The sequence below is a fragment of the Psittacula echo genome (assembly GCF_963264785.1).
Source record: "Psittacula echo genome assembly, contig: SUPER_2_unloc_1, whole genome shotgun sequence".
Taxonomy (NCBI): domain Eukaryota; kingdom Metazoa; phylum Chordata; class Aves; order Psittaciformes; family Psittacidae; genus Psittacula; species Psittacula echo.
The window spans coordinates 61,650-81,975 of NW_027664283.1; the positions used below are offsets into that span (position 1 = coordinate 61,650).

Genomic DNA, 20,326 nt, shown 5'->3' on the forward strand with positions numbered 1-20,326 from the left:
CACAGGCCGGACAGGCGTGGCGTGGAGCGGAGCGGCGCTGGGTTCAGCAATGGTTGGCTGGCGGAACGCGGGGTCGCTGTTCTTGTTTCCGCCTCAGTCGGGCTGCTTCGGGTGACGGACCGGGTCCTCTGCCGTGGGGGTGTGATGATTGCCGTCATGAAGGTGTTGGTGTTGGCGCGGCCCTTCCACCGCGGCCCCGCCTGTCTGGGGAGGCTGCTCCGGCGTGGGGCGGGAGGCGCGACGTACGGCCCACGGGGTCGGGAGGCCAGCCGCGGGGCCGGAGACAAAGAGGTAGCCGCGTTGTTGCTCGGGGTGGGCGACCGCTTCCACGGTCTTCTTCGTAAGCTTGTGCCTGCCGCTCGCCTGGCCACGGCCGGGGGTCTGGGGTGGGTGGCAGCTACGGAGACCAGCGTGGCGAGGCGCGGTGAGGAGCTGCTGCGGTTTTGTGCAACTAGGATCCCTGGGCTCGTTCGCTCGTCAGAAACACGAGTTTGATACTTTGCTTCTTGCCTTGTGTGTGCTCCGTATTCTTAGAATCATAGAATCAACGAGATTGGGAAAGACCTTTAAGATCACCCAGTCCAACCTTTAACCCAGGACCGCCAAGTCCACTACTAAACCGTGTCACAAAGGGCCTTCTCTACATGGTTTTTGAACATGTTTATGGTTTATTTTCAGCCTAATGCTCTGTTCCTATTTGAAAGTGTGATTACCAGCCCGTGTGAAAAAAACTAGAAAATACCCTCATGATTATGTGGCTTATCTTATGAAGTTTTTTTTTTAACATTCAAAAGGCTTTTCTCTGATCAAGATCCGAAATATAAATGATACTAGAGAGCATACAAACTTTTTTAAGTCAGGTTGACTGTTTATTAATGCGTATCTTGTGATCCCATGCAGGTGCTTAGAAAAAGCCTTCAGAGGGGCCTTGTGCTTTCAACAGGGGCCTTTCTGGTTTATGAAGCTCACAAGCTGATTTCTGGCTTTGCTGAGGTTCATGCAAGCTTCAAAGGTAATATTTTTAAATTTTGAAGTCTGTAGGTTATTCTAATGCGAACTTTTTTTGGTTTTAGTGCCAGAATTATATAGGAAAATGGTGTAATGCACTTGATTTTCTCCATTAAGACTGCACACAATGTATTTTCATCATAGGATGCTTTTGAATTGGTTCAAGGTAGCCTTGTAGCAATTTAACAATAATAGAAGCTTACACAAAAAGTCAGACAACGTACTTTTGAATAGATAAGGAACTATTTAATTTGCTGCAACAGGTAGAGGTTCAATGAATAGATTTAAGGTAACTATTTGGTACGCAAATAGGAAAATTTCCCGTGAGGAAGATAAAGAACACTACTTAGTTGCTTGTGGTCTGTTTAGCAGTCTCACTTGAATCAAGCAACATGGCCAAAAAAAAAAAAAAAAAAAAAAGCAGTGTTAGTGGGCTTTCTACAAGACAAGTAGTAGATATTGTGAAAATAAGACTGAAAAAGAAATACCTAAAAAACACTCTTAAAGAAATAGAAGTCTAACAATTTATATAAAACCTCTGGTGGGAAAGGTGTTCAGAAGTTTGAGTTCTGAGCATTTAGTCATTAGATATGTTAGTAGTATTCAGGGAGACTAAGCAAGCAAACTTAACAGTTTGCTGAACATAATACTGAAGATGTACCATGAAGCTCCTCTTGGATGCTAAAATCCGAAGTCCATGTAGACTGTTGCCTTATCTTATCTTTGAAATGGTTAACAGAAAGCATTTAGAGGTGGCAGAGTTAAAAATTATCCATAATGCTTGCCTGATCTTCACTGCTTTATATTCTAAGATCTTTCTAAGCTGAAGAGAAGACTTTTGTGTTTAGTGGCCTTCAATGTTGGGTTTTTTTTTTCTCTTCTGTAAGAACACCTGCTGCTGTGAAACATGACTACCATATTCAGTAGATAACTTGAAAAAACACTTTTTTTGGGGGGTTAGGGGGGAAGAGCTTATGTTTTCACTTAGAAGTTTGATCATGGACCCAAGAGTAGTATTAAAGAGATGATAAGCATAGTTGAAAGTTCTGTAAGAAATTAGAGAAGGCTTTTGACTTAAAAGGTAATTTTTTCATGTTTTAATGTTGGTGGCAGAAGAGTAAACTCAGAGTTTGATCATCTCCTGTACAGTTAAATACTTTAATAGAATTATCTAAATGCTTCCTTTTGCGTATTTTTCCTCCTAATTCTGTCCGTTCTCGTCGTAGAATCCTGTATTTTGTGGTGTTTAATATTTCTATTTCTGGAATGCTGTTTTATGTACTATATACACATGATACTTACTCATATATTACTGTCTTCAGTTGTGGAAATTGTACTTTCCCATCTCTGTTTTGAAGTATTTTTTAGAGATGTAAAGTATCCTAAGAAAATGGGTACTTGGTTCATAAATTGACACTCTAGAAAGCTGATCCTGATTTTCAGAATTATTTTTACTTTTAGTGTGTTGAACACGTAGAGAACTTCACTCAGAAAACCTTTGAGCGATGTTTCAGTTTGGCTTGTCGAGCAAGCTAATGGGGCCTATTCAATCTGCAGTCAGATTGTAGCAAAACTATGAGATGATATTGAGAATGAAAAAGACAATCCAAAGCTCTGTTGCTGAAAGCTGTTCTGTAGTTTCATGAGAGAGGCAGGTATTCAACACTGTTTCTCTTCCTAGTTGCTCATTGAAAATGTAGTTTATTCAATCCTCCTATGCATGTAAGTTGTTTGGAATGATGGCCTGAAAAGGAACTACGTCCTTATGTTTGTTTCTTATGTTTTAGATAGGTTGTCTTGCTCTAAAATGTTTTGTTTATGTTATAATGTTCTAATTACATGTACTTTGTTCTTCTATTTCCACAATTTTAATTCCTTCTTAAGTGGAAGAAGTTATAGAGCAAGCAGACTACCTGTATGGGAGCGGAGAAACGGAAAAGCTGTATCAGTTGCTGGTTCAGCATAAAAATAGGTATTTTGTTGCATTGAGACATTACTGTGACTTCTTTTCTGTGCTCTTCTGTATCAGTTTTTTTCAGCTTGTGTTCTCATTGTGGTATGCTGGAGAACCTTCCTTTCACCCTTATGTAAGCAGAAAAAAAGGACTCTTGATCTTTTCTCTCCTAATGGAAAAATGAATGAAATGAGGGCTGGTAGCTGTAGGTGGTGAGAATCAACACTCAAGTTTTCAGTCCTTTGAAGGAGGATTTCTTGCTTGCTTGATTTGTTACGCTAAATTCTTTAAATTATAGTGGAAAAAAAGCCTCAACAAAACCTCACAGTGTGCCTACACATTACTAAATGATCAAAGTACCTAGAATTTAGCTATTAAAAATTTCGAGTCACTGTTTTCTTTTTCTTTGCTGACCAGCTGTTCTTCTGCTTTCATTTGTCTCATGTCAGTATTTGAGTCTGCACAAAAAAAGCTCCTTCCTCATGTAGTTATGTCTTAGCTGCACAAAGCGTTATTGATAAGTGAACTGGGACAAGCTGTTTAAGGAGAAGGCAGAAAATGCAAAGTCCATTCCTTTGGAGGACACAAGGCATCTCTAGAACATTTCTAAAGGGAATCAACTGTGCAGTTTTTGATTCTTTACCACTGCCCCTTCTTGCCAGGGTCATAAGTATGAAGCCTGGGAAGTTAAATTAAGATCCTAACCTCTAAGGGTCACCATGTCATAAGCAAGGTGTAAGCTTGCTGACAGGTGTATAACAATACTAATTATTCTGTGAGGAGTAATGATTCCATTAGCAGTACTTAGCATTTTTGTGACTTGGGTGAAAAATGAATCAGCTGTTTCCGTTACTGTGTGTTAAATAGTGCAGGCAGGACTGCTGCACTCTGAGCAGTGACCCAGGGTTACTCCATAGAAGAAAACTGGTGTTTGTTGTTGCTCTGAGTTTAACATTAACTCATGTATGCTTTTTAATATTTTTGGTCTGAGTTTTATCACCAGATAAGAAGCTCTGAAAGACTTTCTAAACTTAATGTCTCTATTAAAATAGTAAGCCAAAATTCAAATGGTAGTTAGCTGAACAGAGTGCAAGCAGTGTTTCAAAACAGTATGTTAACAAGATAATAAAACCTAAAATCCCTTTGGCTATAACATACCACACACCATTTTATATAGCTACATATATAAAGGTACAGCTTTATGTGGTAGTGGCATGGCTAATCTGTTTTTTCACTGTTGTTCTAGGAAGAATTTGATTATTTACATACAATTATAAGGGAAAAGATTCATAATATTTTTTAACGTTCCTAGTAAACATTAATATCAAATCAGTGGGATGCTGGAAAAAATACTGGCTAGCTAAGAACCAAGTACTGCTTGTTTTCCTTCTGGTGTTTTCAGTGGTACTGCTGTGGGGTTTTTTTAACTCTGCATCTTTTTTGAGAAAACAAAGCCCTTTCCTACAGAGATGTTTGCTTCACAGACCAGAATGGTAGAACAAAGGTATCGTCAGAGAGTCTGTAATGGAGGGCTTCCATTGTTATTTGTTACCTTGTAGTTGTACATAGCATATACACTGTTGTCTTATCACCCACTTAGGGTACATATTGAAAAGCTGGTTTAAGACCTTTGCTTGCTTAATTTCCATGATTGCTGTAATTGCTGTATGTTAGTGTTTCTGTTCGTAACTAGTGATGACACAGAGCTGTTATGGCGGCTGGCACGGGCATCACGAGACTTAGCTCAGCTCAGCAGTACTTCTGCAGAGGAGAAGAAACAACTGGCTTATGGAGCCCTTGAGTATGCAAAAAGGGCACTTGAAAAAAATGAATCAAATTCTGCAGCGCACAAGGTGAGCCAAGCAAAATAACTCATGTCTTGTTCTTTGATTTCTGCCAGTGGAAGTTTGAACAAATGTGCTGTTACAGCAGACTTCAGCATAATTTAACTTCTCAGTTGAGACTGAATGAGTGAGACTTCTAATTCCCCCTGTTTTGGAAGATCAGAGTTCAGACTTCTGCAACTAAATTGCCTCTGTACAGGAAACAGGAACTGGTTAAATATGTGGAGGACCACGAAAGAGGTGACCGATGAAGTTGATTACAGCTGATGCGATTAGCTCATCCTTCTCTTGTGTAGCCTCAGTAATGTTGCACATGCCCCATGTCTCGCATGCCTTTTCTAAGCACAACAATAGCTCTATAGAGTTTCACTGAAAATCACTTGTTGTCATCAGTGGTGGTGGCAGCTTTTCCATTTTGTTGTTTTTTAATTAACTACTAATAGCCATAGTGCTGTATTGAATGTTTTTATTCTTTGAATTACAGTGGTATGGAATCTGCCTCAGTGATGTTGGAGATTTTGAAGGAATTAAGACTAAAATTGGAAATGCCTTTGTTATCAAAGAGCACTTCCAGGTAATGTAGACAGTGTTTTGCATACAACAGCATTCACGTGTCCAGTATGTAGACTGCATGACAGTTGTGAGCTATTTTTTGGCAAATGTACTGTTCAAATCTGCTGGTGACACTTTGGTTTTGTAACAGTCCTGAATGCCCCACCAGCCTCCAAGGAGGACAAATTTATCTCCTGCAGAAAACTAAGCCCATAGAGAAGGGAGTCTTGAAATAGCTGACATGCTTTTGGCACGTCGTAGGGCTAGATAAAATGTATCTGTGCTCTTGAGAAATGGATGTGTGGCTGTCTTTTTAACTGTGGATTGTGTAGCAGTAAAGGAAAGTCCTGGAGAAGATAAAGGACTACAGATACCACCAGAAATAAAAATCTGAATATGCCAAGTCTCATGTGAAGTAAAATTCTTAATGACCTACTAGTACTAAACAGAAGTGCTTAGACATCTGCCAGTGTCTTCAGTTTCTTGGAGCCATTTAGTTGTGCACTGAATAAATACCATATTGCCTTGAAATTCTACACACTGTTAATCTGGTTTAATTAACAGTCTACTTTTTAAATGTATTTTAATCCAAATGTGGCAAAACAACTTTTTACATCTTGTGTGTTTTTCCTCCTCACTAGAAAGCCATTGAACTGAATCCAAAAGATGCTACAACAATTCATCTTATAGGCATTTGGTAAGGCGTATTTTCAAACAAAAGTTAGCATGTGGCAAAGCAAAATGCCACAATATAAAATGTCTTATATGAATTGCAAAAATGGTTGGAATAATTCAGTGGCTTGTAATTAGTTGATGCAGACATGAAAACCTATTGAACGGGGGTATAGGACGTCAAGCCTTGAAAAAGTCTGGCTGTTAAGGCATATGCTGTTCAAAAAGATGAAAAATAATTGCTCATCCCATTATTTTGTTTTACTGTATGGAACTATTAAAAACACATTTTGCAGATGTCTGCTGTGGAAACATGCTTACATCAGAGGTTGTGAGTACTACTTATTTTGTTCTATTGGTGTGAATGGAAACAAAACACTGAAATCACGCTGAATTTTGGTGCTGGCTGCAACTTAATACAATCTATGTATAGTGAAAAGCTATCAAAAGCAAGATGTGTTCCTAAAAGACTTCTGGGTTGTTTTTTTGTTGTCATACTGTATTTGATACTGTATTTTTAAAGTTATCTTTAAGTAAAGGCAGCTTATAAATGCATATACATTAACAAAAATCTCTGGAATTGAACTTACTGCTCAGTGAAATTGTTACCAAGAATTGCTGTTACACACCAGGTGAGGGGACTGGAAATTCACCTTTCCAGACAAACCAGGGCATTCTGTGGAAGCTGCGTGGCTGAAAGCAGTACCTTTGTGTGTTAGTGACAGACTCCAGGCAGCATTTCTGGTTATTTGTGTGAAAGACACCAAAGCTGCTACATTGTTTTAAAGGAAATCTCTAGTGTAAGATTGAGAGATTGAAAATAAATAAATGTATTTGTAGCTTAAAAAATATACTAAAACACAGTATTTTTGAATATCAGAGTGAACTACAGTTTATTACTCCAGCGGTTTTTATTAGTTTACAAATGTACTTTGTTTTTGCAGTATCCACCACTCATTCCCACATGACTTAACTATTGCAGTAGTCTAAATTTTTAAACAGAAGCGTATGCTACCAATTGAATGACCCTCAAGCTCAGTTCTGAGATAGGAAGCTTGTTCTGGGAAGTACTTAAGATACTGTTCCTAGGGAAAATTAGAAAAGGTGATCAGAAATCATTTAAGGGATAATTCTGCCAGTATTTCCATATTGTATACTCATGGCATCCCAGAGCATCTTCATTCATGGAATCAAGAGCATCATCAATTCATGGAATTTCGTATAAGACAGTTTTTGAGTATTTTTTGCCTTCTCTTCGTAGCCTGTCCTGCGTTGAACCTTTTTTATTGGCACTTCTGGTAAGACACATCTGATGGCAGAATTTCAGCTTGGAATGTTTATTTATTCCATGCCTCACCCTCCTCTCCTCCAGACACTTCCACAATTGCATTTATTGATTTTTCACCTCCTCTAGAGCTCTCTTATTTTGCACAGAGAATAATATTTTTATACTCGGTGTAGGAGGGTAATAAAGTGAATAGAATTGTCTAACGTTTACACCTGGAATGTTCTACGTGTTTGAAGTACTTAAATGTTTAATCATTTCAACATCTCTGAGATGGGCAACTGATTACCTTTGTTATTTAGTAGATAGTACAACAGCATAGAATGGCCTAGCCTAGAACACAGTAGTTTGATTCTTGGATTTATTTTCATTCTTGTAGATCAGAGTCTTTCAGGGACATACTGCAGATCTCCTTCATATTAATAATTGAGAAAAACAAGGTAGTGTTGAGATAAGGCAATGGACTTAAGGCAACTCGCACCTTGTTTTTGAAAATACATTAGAACAGTATCAAATCCACATAAATGGTTAAAATCATTCAAGCTCAAAAGCTGTCTCATGGTTAGTAACTGCCTCCAGTTTGTCCAGTGTAATAGTAGTTCCCAGTAAAAGACACACCAACGCTTCTTTAGCAGAGCTACACAGCAACTTCAGACATCTTGCTGGTTCATTACGCAGTTGTAAGAACTTGCTTATAGAACTTGTGGTGTGTCTGGAGTTGTTGTGATTCATGGAAACAACAATTATGACATCCAAGATATGAGAATTTTACTTGAAAATGAGAAAAAAATGTGAAGGGTATATACAAATGTTTCCTTTTACTCCAGGTGTTACACCTTTGCTGAAATGCCGTGGTACCAAAGGAAAATAGCTGCAACTCTATTTGCCTCACCACCAACCTCCACATTTCAAGAGGTACAATAAGAAAATGTTTCACATATTCCCCTCTCAAAGCTGCTGATACACTTCTACTAATGCTCCTGACAAAGCTGGCCTCTGTTTATGGAATAAGCATGGACTTGTGATTTTAGAACTGCAATTAATAAAATGGGAATATAACAGGAGAGTGAAGGATATCTAAAAACATGACAACATAACAATCCTTTTTGGGTTTTTTCCAGCTGTAGCACACACAGAATAGTGAAAATTATTTATGTAGTTTGTGCAGCAGGAAATAAGAAGCTATGTGTAACTTATTTTATATTTACTATTGTGATGTATTGCAGGTTAACTGTCCATACTAGTTCTGGTGCTGATGATTTCTTTGGTGGTTATACCATGTACTTATTTGATAGGACTATGAGGACTTTTCTCTTTATATGTAAAAAGCAACAGCCTGCTTTGTTACTTACCACAAACACCATTTCTCATCCCCTGGCTACATATGGTGTGGATTTTTTTCAGTCAAAAGTATTTTTGTGTCTTTGCTATGCAAATTGCTGCCATCACATACCCTAGAAGATACTGTCCAGACATATATCTTCTAGGGTGTCTAACACAGTGTACTTGTACTAGAAACCAGAAAATTGAACTGGTAATAGGAAAGTTTGCTGCAGCTGTTTGTTAGTCTTCGTTTTGATCAACCAATATCTAGCCTGGTGTGTTTTGCTCTTTTAAGGCGGGGAGGCAGGAGTCACTAGAAAGTAATTGCAGAAGGCTCTTGCTGTTACACAAAAAGCAATTTAAGCTCTGATTGAAAAAGAAATAAAACTTTTTAATGGAATGTCAAGCTTTTAAGCTTTTCTGACAGTCACTCTCAGAAGAATGCAAACTGTCAGCCAGGATTTCTAATAGTGCAGAATCATGCCAGTCCCAACATCAAATTCTGTAGTGCTTAAATTGGCTGAAGCAGCAAAGTTGTAGTTGAGAAGTGTAGTTGAGCCATGCTGGTAAGACCTCTGCAGTTTCAGTAAAGTCTGTTTTATAGATACATCTACACTTAAGTTCTGTCAGTGTTTTCCCTCTGGCTGGTAACATCAGGAACAAGTAGGAATGGACTGAGATTTCTGATGTGCAGGATGGGAAACTAATTGAAAAATGAGCGTGGATTTAATAAACATTTATCCTCATGTAAGAGGGTACTAACTGGTGCTCTGTAAGAATTGGCGCTCCCTGAAGTAGTTGTCAACATTTATGACCTGAATCATAAGATTTTTCGTCTATTAAATTTATACATGAGAACTGGCTGGAGGAAACTACAGTTATGCTACATGGGAGAAATAAAATTATTTTGACAAGTTGAAGACAGAAAAACACAATCCAATTTGCTAGGTACTATGTTTACACACAGAGTACCAAATAGAGTTACTGTGTTTCTGGAGGAAGTGGCAGCGGAATAGCTGGACAAGTACTAGTTCTGTTGAGATGTCAAATCTGATTGTACATTGAATGAGAACCATCAGTAGTTTACTGAATTAATAAAAGTGAGATCACAGACAGGAAGTCCTTCAACTATGTTCAGCACGTGCATAAGGCTTTAGTTTGATACTGTGTTCAGTTTGTTCTCCATTTTAAAGATGACCACCGTATCTTTTGCAGGCTCTTCGTTACTTCCACATGGCAGAGGAAGGTAATACTTTCAGCTTTTCTGGACAGGATAGTATCTTTTATAAGTGATGAGTTGCAATAAACCTCTAGCTTTTGGTATTACCTTAATAGAGTGTGATCTACTGATAAACATACCAGCCTGTTGTGTGTCAGCACACTAGACTGTCACTTTGGAATGTTTCATTGGAGATGCTCAAAAACATGCTATGTGTTTACTATGACAGAGTGCAACATGAGGGATTTTTTCAGAGTAAGTATTAAAGTGACATTAGTATCTTCATTAGTAGTACAGTACTCTTCCCCAAGGCATTCAACTAGAATGCACAAAGTAATGAAAAAAGGGAATTTTATGTAATTTTTTTTAATTTTCTTAAAGTTCAAAAGTCCTCTGTGTTCCAAGTAGAACAACAGAGAAGGCACATTCTTTTATTACTTCACAAGCTATTTAGGTCAGAATGCCTATCTACCTGGCAGTAAAGCTGTCCGCATGTAAAAGAAAACACAGACCTGTTACTTCTCAAAGAGTGAAGCCATAAACAAAACTGAGTAGCTGAAAGGTAAAGGAAGACAAGGGAAGACGGTATTCTATGAAAGATCTGTATATAGTTAGTGAAGTTAAAAGGAAAAGTTCATTGTGTATCTTCCCTGGGGTGCAAACTGATGCAGCTGTGAACTGGAACAGTGGACTTGCTCTCAGAATTTGCTTCTGGAACAACTCCGTATGTTTTGAATCCTGACCTCAGATCCAGCAACAGAGAAGCGTTGTGCTGCAAGTATGCACAGTAGTCAAGATTAGTCTTTAATAATGATTGATAGCCAAATCATGCTTTGTAAAATGCTCCTTAAAAAAAAATTAACTGTGGGTACATTATTTTAAAGCTTGCTTTCTGTGCAGCAAAAGCCATATATATGGTCTTAAGCTGGGAAATGTGCCCTGATTTCCTGGCCTCTACTTGCTAAGCTGGTTGCATTGCCTTCTGTACCTACCAGGCCCAGAAAAGTACAGAATCTGCAAAGCAGAGCTGTTATGCATTAAGATCCCTCCTTGTGAGAAACCTAGTTTCATTTAGCGTATTAACAAGCTACTAGTTCATGTAACTCATGTATGAGACCAAAACCTGGGAAGTAGAAGTTTTACATAGGCTTCCTTCTGATTCAAAGCCAAAATACTGTTCATCTTTTTGAAAGTAAGTATCAATGATGTTGACAGTGTGCTGCTCACTCTCATGTAAAGCTTTTCTCCTGTCTCTGTACAGCTGACCCAAATTTTTACAGCAAAAATTTGCTCTTTTTGGGGAAGACTTACCTGAAGTTAAACAATAAAAAGATGGCTCTTCTGTGGCTAAGCAAAGCAAAGGAGTATCCTGCACACACAGAAGAGGACAAGCAGGTAGGAAATGAAGAACTGCAGTAGTACAGCCCTATATTGTAACTGGCAGCCTGTGACATCATGGCAGTGGAATGGTTTATAAAGGTCACTCAGAGTAAATTGTAGTTAAGCACCTATAATCCAGGATCACATCTAGACACCAAAAATTTCTAGTATCTTGGTAACAACCTCTGACCACGATGGTTGGAAATACTCTGTTTATAACAAAGAACAGTTATTCTTTTTTCTTCATGATGTCTTTGTGGCTAACATTAACCCATCCTTAACTGTGGTGCTGAAGTTAAGGCAGGCACCTGAGCTAACCTCTGTCTAGGTGAGCACAGATTCACTTTTCATATGTCTAGATCTGGAGAGGTAGAAATCACTGTTTCTGAAGATCTAAAAAGCACATGAACAGAAGGAAATAAAAAGCATGGATGCAGCAAAACCCTGTTACATCCATTAACATTTAACACTGCAGGCCCAATTGAGACAAATGGAAGTACTGTATCTTTTGACAGCAAATCTCCATGCTAGGGGATATGAGGCTCAGTTACCCTTTGAACTGGTCCTGGTTCAGATGGGTAGATAATCTGCTTCCTACCTGAACACATAGAGAGTGCTTCTAGGAGAGGTAACCAATTAGATAGACTTAATACTGCATTCAGTATAAACCACAGCAATTGCACTACCTTTCATACACAATCCTGTTACCATCAGGACTAACAAAGACTGATTTACAGTTTGGTTTTTTTTTTTTTTTACAGTTGATTGACCTCTGATTTATTTCACATTAAGCTGAAGTGTGAGATGTTTTAACTGTTACAGAAAACATCTAAAATGTGTTGTGACATTCTGAATGTCTTAACTGTAAGGAATACTTCGGTAGGATTTTGTACTTCAGAAAAAACATGATTGAGGTTTCCCTCTGTAAATTCTGTAGTAGGGCTCAAAATATTTCTCCCCAAAGCGAGCTCCTTCAGTAACATCTTTCAGTCGAAATACGAGTAAAGGTTCCATTCCTCCACTGCTTTGCAAAATGTATAGGAATCTAATAGCTTAAAGGAGTGATGGTCTCAGGAAGGTATGAAATTGATCAATTCTTCTGCAGGTTACAAGTAGCTGGAGGCAGATGTGAAACCAGCTGTCACAAAAGCTCGCCTTTAGAAACCATGCAGGAGTAGTCAGTAAGGATTTTTGTGCAGTAGCCAAGTTGGGAAGCTGCTGTTACCTGCTGCAGCTCTGCCTGGCCCCCAGTACAGACATCTATGTCTTTTTCTCCCTAACGGGTGCAGAGCTGCTGAACTGAGAGGTGGTGCAGAATTCACTGGGAACTAGATCTGGTAGTCCAGGAAGAAGGAAACTGGCCTGTGCTAAGTAACTGGAATTCTTGTCTCGGCATAAGCAGGTTTTCTGAACATTCGTTACATCTGAGTATCTGCAGGGTCTGCCTGCCTGCACTGCTTGCTCTTTCAGGGCCAGAAGTTTGTTGGGATTTTTTTTTTTTTTAACATAGATGCTAGAGGTCATATTCATGTTTTACCCAGAGTCCCTAGGCAAATGAGGTCTCAAAAAGAGTCTTCTCACACTTCTTCAGTTGGTGCTGATTTTGAAAATGCCAGGTTGGTTGGTTATGATCAGGTACAGGACAACTTACTTTATGCTACTATTAGACTACAGCAAATCAAGAGCTAATCATCTGTATTCAACACAAATAAGCCCTTTACATATACTAAGTGAACTACACTGAAGGCACTGACTTAAGTGGGTTTATGTTTCAAGCGTTGAACATCTTGAGCTATGGAAATGACTACTTGTAGGAGGGTTGTGGATTTACAGGGCTGTGGTGAACCACCTGTGTGCTTGCACAGCAAGTTCTGCTAGAAGAGTCCGTAACTAAGTGGCACTGGTTTGTTACAAGTATATTTCTTTCAGGTACAGAAAGAAGCTTTGGAGTTGCTTAATTCTATGTAACAAGACACAAGATGATGGGAATTCGATGCCTCAGGTTTGAGCAGAACAGGAAAAAGACCCCAACTACTACTGTGATTTACTGAAGCTGTTAATAAAAGTATAGCCTAAACCTGCTGTCTCTAGCTTGTTTCAGTTAAACTGGCAGTTAGATCTGTTTCATGTGATCCTCTCTTGATTGTCATGGGAATAAAGGGTATCATCGACACACAGAGTGTATATTGCAGAGGAGGGGCTGGAACATTAGAAGGGAACTACAATTTGGAGGCACAGAGATGATGGCTTGTAGAGATTAAGTAAAACTTTCTTCTTGTTCTTGCTGCTTTTTTAGCAGTAACTCTCACCAGAAAACTAAATTAACCTAAGTTAGATACTCAGCAAAGAAAACATTTACAGACTTTCCAAACAATATGTTGTCATTACCCAAGAGAAAAAGAGGACCAAATAATGACAAAATGGCAGGCAATCAAATATACATGGTACTGCCAGTAGAATGCCTAAAGATCTAGAACAAACTGACCATAAATACTTAAGTGTTTGCTTTAATAGAGAAGGATACTACAGTCTGTAGGAGGAAGATGAAGGGCATAAATTGCTAAGACTAAGAAACCAAGCTCATGCCAAGTCAGTAGTGAAAATGTGCCTTTTCTGATACAGAAAGCAGTATCTGCACACAGAGGAAGGCTAATCCAGGTACTGAATTAAGAATTGAGTGTTGAGAGAAAAACAGCTGAGTTGCTGGCATGAACTACATGAACCCATGAACTACACAGTAGTTCCTTCAGGTAGTATTGCCTCCCGTATTACTTCATCTGATCCCCAGTCTTTGATGCCTTCCATCTCTTTGCTGTCTTCCTCCCTCCCCCTGACCACAGCAGAACTGAGAGGAATGCAAACAGAGAAAGTTACAATGCAGTATTACTGAAATTCCCAGAAAGTCTACGTTACCTGTACAAAGACACACACACACACAAGTATATACATAGTTGTGGATTTGTTTGTTTTTTTTTTCCATGGAGAGCCATGCTTCAGTCAGTCCTTTGAAACCAAGTCATAGATCATATGGCCATGTACAGAGGGCCACTGGGTTTGGGGTTTTTTCCTTCCTTTCTAACCCTTATTCACAGAAAAAACTACTGCAGTTACGAGACAGCTAAAATAGCAAAACAATAAAGCAACTACATGCTTGTGATGTGCTGTCTTTTTTTATTATTATTTTGCTCAACTTACTCACAGATTCACAAAATTCAGCAGTTGGTAGTGGGTCACCAAGACAGTCATTAGTGCAAATTCGTAAAGTTCAGCTCTGTGACATTCACCCCCCTCTGAATGGTCTTTCAAGCAAGCCACATGCCCTTCTGTTACCTGACCTTTGACTTTTGGTGGGTGTTTTTTTCTTTAAAGCTTCCTCCATTCTAACCAGCTTAAGTCATAATTTAAATGGATCTGCATTTCAAATTAATTTGATGCTATATTTATGAACATGGTTTTGCAGAAGACATTTGGTGCAGTATGAAAAACGCTCAAAAGTGGTGGAAATATTTGGAACTCTTCCAGAAAGTTCACGTAAGAGAGCAGTCTATTGGGCCCATTGTACTACCAGTGTTATCACAGCTATGTGCAGGTTAACAGCTCCACAGCGCGCTGGGCGTATAGAATACAAAGCCTCAAGAGAATCCAATGTGTAGAAAAATAAAGTTTTGGCAGAATTCAGTTGCTGTATTGGAAAGATACATGAGCTTTTCTGCATGTACACTTTTAACAGTGCAATATGATATGTTACAGAAGTGTTTTTAATCATATTTAAAAAATCATTTTCATGTGTACAAAATTCTGTATAAGTTAAATGTAATGGAATTTACAGTTAATATTTAAAGCATAATACAAATGGTAATTTTAAACATGGTTTTACTCTATAATAAGGAAGCACAATTTGCTAAAAGTAGCATTTAATATCATTCACATGAATAAGGTGTTAAATTCAGGGGGGGTTTAAACACATATTTGCAGTTCAGCAAATGCCCTCAATGCCAATAAACCTAATTTTAAAATGCCTTTATACTACTGTGCACTTAGGGCAAACTGACTTACACAACAGGATGACAGGTTTTAGACATACTTAATTCAAGTTCATCTGAATTTCTGTAAGAAGTTAAGAGGAATAACAGTATTTAAGGATATTTTTACCTGTGCAGAGCTTATGTAACTTTCATTTTATTTGGGTTTACTAGATCCAATAACTGAGGATGAACACAGAAAGCAGCAAAGTTCACATTACCTTTCATATACTCTTCTAGCTCAGTGTACATTAACATACTCTATAGTTGTACAAAGGACATCAGGTATTGAAAAGCAAAACAAAAAAACAAACCAAAGAAACCTGTAAGACACCAGACCAAGGAGAGAATGTGTAGTATTTTCTCTTTTATTATTAGTTTTTCTTTGAAGATTACCTAACATCCTTGTGGTAATAACCCAAGGTAATATGTAAACAAATTTCAATCCTGCTCAAATGAATTAAAATATTCTGTTCAGCTCCTACAATAAGTCAGAACAGTGGCACCAATTCCTTTCAACATTAAATCACATTCATCTTATTGTACATGACTTTTGTGCAAGTAGTAAAGGCTTTACTCATGAACTTGGCTACATCAGTAGAGAGGGATATATCAGCTATTTATGTATTTAAAAAAATTAAACTGACAGAACAACATATTCTGTCGTCTCAAATACCAGCAGCATCTTTCTACATATTTAGGATACGTTTGGCCTAAGCCTTTAACACCTTTTAGAACAGCCATGCAATAAAACAAACTTGGAGATGTTTCTTAAGAAAGAACACAGAGCAGTTTAAACATTTTTCTGAATAATAAAGCCAAGATAAAGCAAATCCAGGCCCTTTTAAATGGCTGCAACTTTTCATACACTTAAAGCTCTATAAAACTAGAGCCTATTCGTATATATATTTATACTTTTTATATATATTTTAAATAAGTCTCTTGTCTGCTTTCAAAATTTATGAGGGGTTTTTCTGGTCTTTTGGAAGGGCAATAAATAAAAGTAGAAAAGGCTGAACTGTTTTGCATATCTTTGTGGAAGAACAGAGAACACCCATACTTTCAGAGTTCCAGAAAGATCACTGTACAGAACAAAAAGCTTATATACAATTAAGTGTGCAATCTTAGTTGGCTGGGCCTTTTGTTATGCAAGATCTCCTTTTTGACTAGAAGCCACTTCTACTCTTGACCAAATCCCTCTGTTTCTTCAATGGCAAAGAGCAGCTTCTCTTTTAGTTGTTCATAGCTTTTATATGGTGGCAAATCCAAACGATTAAAACTGAGCAGAAAAAACAAAAATGTTAAGTTTAGCTAAATGCCAAGTAGAACACTACAGAGCTTGACTGCTACAGTAGAAGTTAAAAATGTTCTCATCTAACATTAGAAATGAAGAAACAGCAATCAGTGCAATCTCACTGCCCTTTCTATGAGCAATAAAACCAGAGTACTTTAAGAAACAAACTACTCTTATCACATCAGATAAAACCCAGAGCCTTTGAAGATTACAGACAGCCTCGGATACAGAGAACTATTAACACTCACAAAAGGAAATGTTCACCATTATGGAGTGATCCACCTCCAAATTCCAGCAACAGCATGAAAAAGCTGAATTATTCTTTCTATACATGCCTAGATACAGTGTGGGGCCTTTTCCCCCTCTAAACTTTGCCCTAAAAGGCTTCTGCCAAAATTCTGTTTCATTCCATGTCTTCCACAAAATTATATCAGACAAAGAGAGATGTTTAACTCCTGCAAACATCACTTGAAAAAACAGCACTAGTGGAGGAAATGGTGAAAATGGAGGATTCCCTAAAGTTGTTTTTTTAGCTACTAGGAAATTAGATAATTCCTTTAAAATTATTAATTCTATTAATTAATCACCAATGTTATTAATAATTCTATTATCATTAGTGTGATTAATATTATTGTTACAATGTTGCCATAGGAAGGTGTGTCTACTTTGCACACAGTATATAGGGGAAATTGATCTGGGTGCCTGTTGCACCAGTTTGGCACAGGAATGACAAGCCAATAATAGCCTGCAGCCTGGCAGGAAAAACAACCTGCTGTCTTGACTAAGCACCCCTGTTCTGAACATCTGCTGTCATTTCTCTCATGCTACTTTTTCTCATCACTATATATTTATCTTTTACAATTTTACTGTACAATAAGTGTATGTAATAGCTGTAGATGTAATATCTACAGCTAATAATATGTAATATTATCTAATACCAACTTGACTTTTGTCAGTTATTTAATATTCTCTAAAATATTATGAAAATACCTCCCAGTTCTATACAAGAAGAATGATATCATACTTTTGACAGATCTAATACTAACAAACTGTACAGTGCAGCAGCAAAACTTAAGAACAGGGGAACTAGAAGAGTTCTCAATACTGGAATGTCAGAGCAATCAAAGAAAAGAAGCTGAAGATAGACATAAGAGAACTGATTCAAATACATTTCATTTGATTTGGTGAATGCAAGACCAGAGGCGAGAAGCCACTTAAGGTACAGAAAGTTTATACGTATCAACTCACCAAGTGTGACTCCTTGGTAACCAGGTTTCCTTACCAACTTTTTCAATGCAGAATTTCTGAGGACCATTACTTCCTAGAAAAGATTTTCAAAACTGTGATCACAGAATGGTTTAGCTTGGAAAACACCTTAAGATCATCTAGTTCCAACCCCCTGCCATGGCCAGGGATGCCTCACAGTCATATATTTGTGACATAAGACACAACGCAGACACAATAGAGAGAGCTCATTATGTGCTACTCTATGTTACATGACTATGAACATTCTTCTCACAGAAATGATCTAACTTCTTAATAATTTAAAAAAGTATTCATGAGATTTCCAATATAAAAAGCCTTTCTAGATCCAAGGTGATGTACATGAAGTTCCTGCTATCTGCAAACTTGCAGCATGTTTCATTTGCAAATGGAACAGGTATAGTACAAAAGTTGAGGTCACCTTCTACTTACCCATAAGTTCAGCAAATCCACCCAGTGGTAATCGGCAAGTGCCAGTGACAAACTGCAGAAGTCGCATGCGAACCTCGTTGTCTGTTTCTTTTACAAACTAGGTACAGAAATTCAAATTACTTACTAAAAATCTTTAACATAGCTGGAGAAAAACAAAAACACCATGAAACTGCTTAAAAAGTGTAGTTCCATTTTAAAAGGCACCACCTTGAGAGCAGTTTATCTTTCCTTCTTTCAGCAAAATTGGGTGGAGGGACATTGATTTCAGATTATATGCACCGTCTACTGTTACAGTGTGAAGGCTGGGAACAGCAAACAAGAATAATCTTTATCTACTGTATTCTACACTAAAATATAAATCATGCCAATGATTATATGAAGGCTACTGCCATTTTGATTAAACACAGCGACAGATTAACCACAGGCTCTGGGTATCTCAAGAGTGAAGTATTCCCTTCAAATGGCAGTCTTAATGAGAGAAAACACTATCCAAAACAGCGGCACCACTATGGAAAATAATTCACTGGGAAAGTGAAAAGGAAAGAGAAGGGAGGTGGTGAACATTTCAGTAAGAGAGGAGGCATTGATACATCCAGGATTTTAGCTCAGAAAAACCTGGATAACAAAATGAGTATTTTTGTTGTATAAATGTTAAAACCATATCCAAGTTACTGATTAAGATTCTTTTAGTGCAAAGCTTCTTAAAACCAGATCAAATCATCAGATCTTACATTATTCTAACAATATAAATAAGCTAGAAAATAACTGATTTACATCATTTTCTCATTGGAACTTTGTCTAAAACGATGATTTGCATCTCTAAAATGATGATTTGTGACAAGACAGGAAGTGAGCAGCTGTCTTTAGGGAAATTCATAGAAACTGGGAACCTGTATAGGATTTTTTGAGGTTTTTTCCTGAAAATAATTCTTATCCAACTTCACTGAATTGTGAGTTATAATCAGTCAGTGCTAGGCTAGAACACCTAATATGACAATAATCATAAATAGTATATGGCATTTCAGATGTACAGGTGTACTACACAGAAGAATGCTTAAAAGGTAGATCACTGCTAAGAATACAAAAAGCTTCCATCACCGTATAATCAATATAAAGCACAAGATTTAGAAAAATTATTCAGGACCCAGCCATCCAAGTGTAATGCAGGTATCCATCTGCCATTTCCCACCCTAAAGATCAACATACCTGCCAGAACCATATGATCTGCTTGCTATTCCTTGTATAATGACGATAAACAGTGTTCCTCTGCCAGTCTGCTAAATCAACTTCTTGCATACCACAGAGCATAACCTAGAAAAGAGAATGGTTACTTGACAACATACATGTCTACATGCATTAGTTACTTTTGTATCTTGTATAAGAGACTAACAAAAATGGAAGTACTTGCTCCCAGAAAAAAGGGCTGAAAATTTTTAACTATATTCCACTGTTAAGATTTTTCTTTATCCTAAGTTTACAGAACTTCCCCAAAACTGTTCATGTATTTAAGTGGCCTGAAAGCCTGCCTACCAGGACCTTTTTCTGTCTAATAATTCAACAATAAAAGATAGCACCTTTCCCATAAAAAGAAATTTTATATTGAAGAGGATATTACCTTTCCCATTAAAACCTTGCCTCATATTTCAAGCTGATGATTACATTGCTGCTCCCACTACTACTTAGTACACACTGCAAAGTATACATCTGCAAAATATTCATTATGAGAAGCAATGAAAGCTGAAAGTGCTAAAGGCAAAGCCTCCTAGAAAACTGAACAACAACGAAGACAGATCCACGTCCTTTCTCAGGAAAAACTCCCATTCAACTTAAGAAACTTTCAGAACATTGCTCATTTTATACAGAGAACCTTGGCACGTCTCACAGAAGCCCTACAGAGCCTTTTATCCCTGCTACAAATCACAACCCCAACAGTGAACATAGGTCAGGCAAATTATTGAGTAAACACAGTGCCTGCAAGCAATTCCTGTTATCAGCCCTTGAGTCACATATCAAGGATCTGCAAAATTCAGTTTCAAACCTTGTTGGTTCCTCCAACTTTCTGTCCTGGAGAGTAATAA

General features: G+C 37.8%; 2 protein-coding genes across 7 annotated transcripts in view; one reads left to right on the forward strand and one right to left on the reverse strand.

The window, feature by feature from the left end:
* The first annotated feature begins 75 nt into the window (after positions 1-75).
* Positions 76-13,308, forward strand: RMDN1 (regulator of microtubule dynamics 1). Its single transcript, XM_080639702.1, has 10 exons — positions 76-291; positions 901-1,012; positions 2,893-2,980; positions 4,656-4,815; positions 5,291-5,380; positions 6,000-6,055; positions 8,143-8,230; positions 9,854-9,884; positions 11,119-11,252; positions 13,167-13,308. The coding sequence occupies exons 1-10, from the start codon at positions 145-147 to the stop codon at positions 13,203-13,205; spliced, it is 945 nt and encodes a 314-aa protein (XP_080495828.1). The 5' UTR covers positions 76-144; the 3' UTR covers positions 13,206-13,308.
* Positions 13,309-14,321: 1,013 nt separating this feature from the next.
* Positions 14,322-20,326, reverse strand: part of WWP1 (WW domain containing E3 ubiquitin protein ligase 1) — a 72,071-nt gene continuing 66,066 nt past the window's right edge. For all 6 annotated transcript variants that reach the window (XM_080639718.1, XM_080639717.1, XM_080639716.1 and 3 more), the window contains 4 exons: positions 19,455-19,559; positions 18,249-18,345; positions 17,802-17,874; positions 14,322-16,538 (listed from right to left, as the gene is read on the reverse strand). In XM_080639718.1, the coding sequence (XP_080495844.1) occupies positions 16,439-16,538; positions 17,802-17,874; positions 18,249-18,345; positions 19,455-19,559 (375 nt within the window). In that variant the 3' untranslated portion in view covers positions 14,322-16,438. The remainder of the gene's footprint in view (positions 16,539-17,801; positions 17,875-18,248; positions 18,346-19,454; positions 19,560-20,326) is intronic.

Coding starts and splice junctions, on each gene's coding strand:
- RMDN1 (XM_080639702.1), top strand. CDS start 145: ATGATTGCCGTCATGAAGGTGTTGGTGTTGGCGCGGCCCTTCCACCGC. Junction 1,013..2,892: donor GGTTCATGCAAGCTTCAAAG/GTAATATTTTTA, acceptor TTCCTTCTTAAG/TGGAAGAAGTTATAGAGCAA. Junction 2,981..4,655: donor CTGGTTCAGCATAAAAATAG/GTATTTTGTTGC, acceptor GTTCGTAACTAG/TGATGACACAGAGCTGTTAT.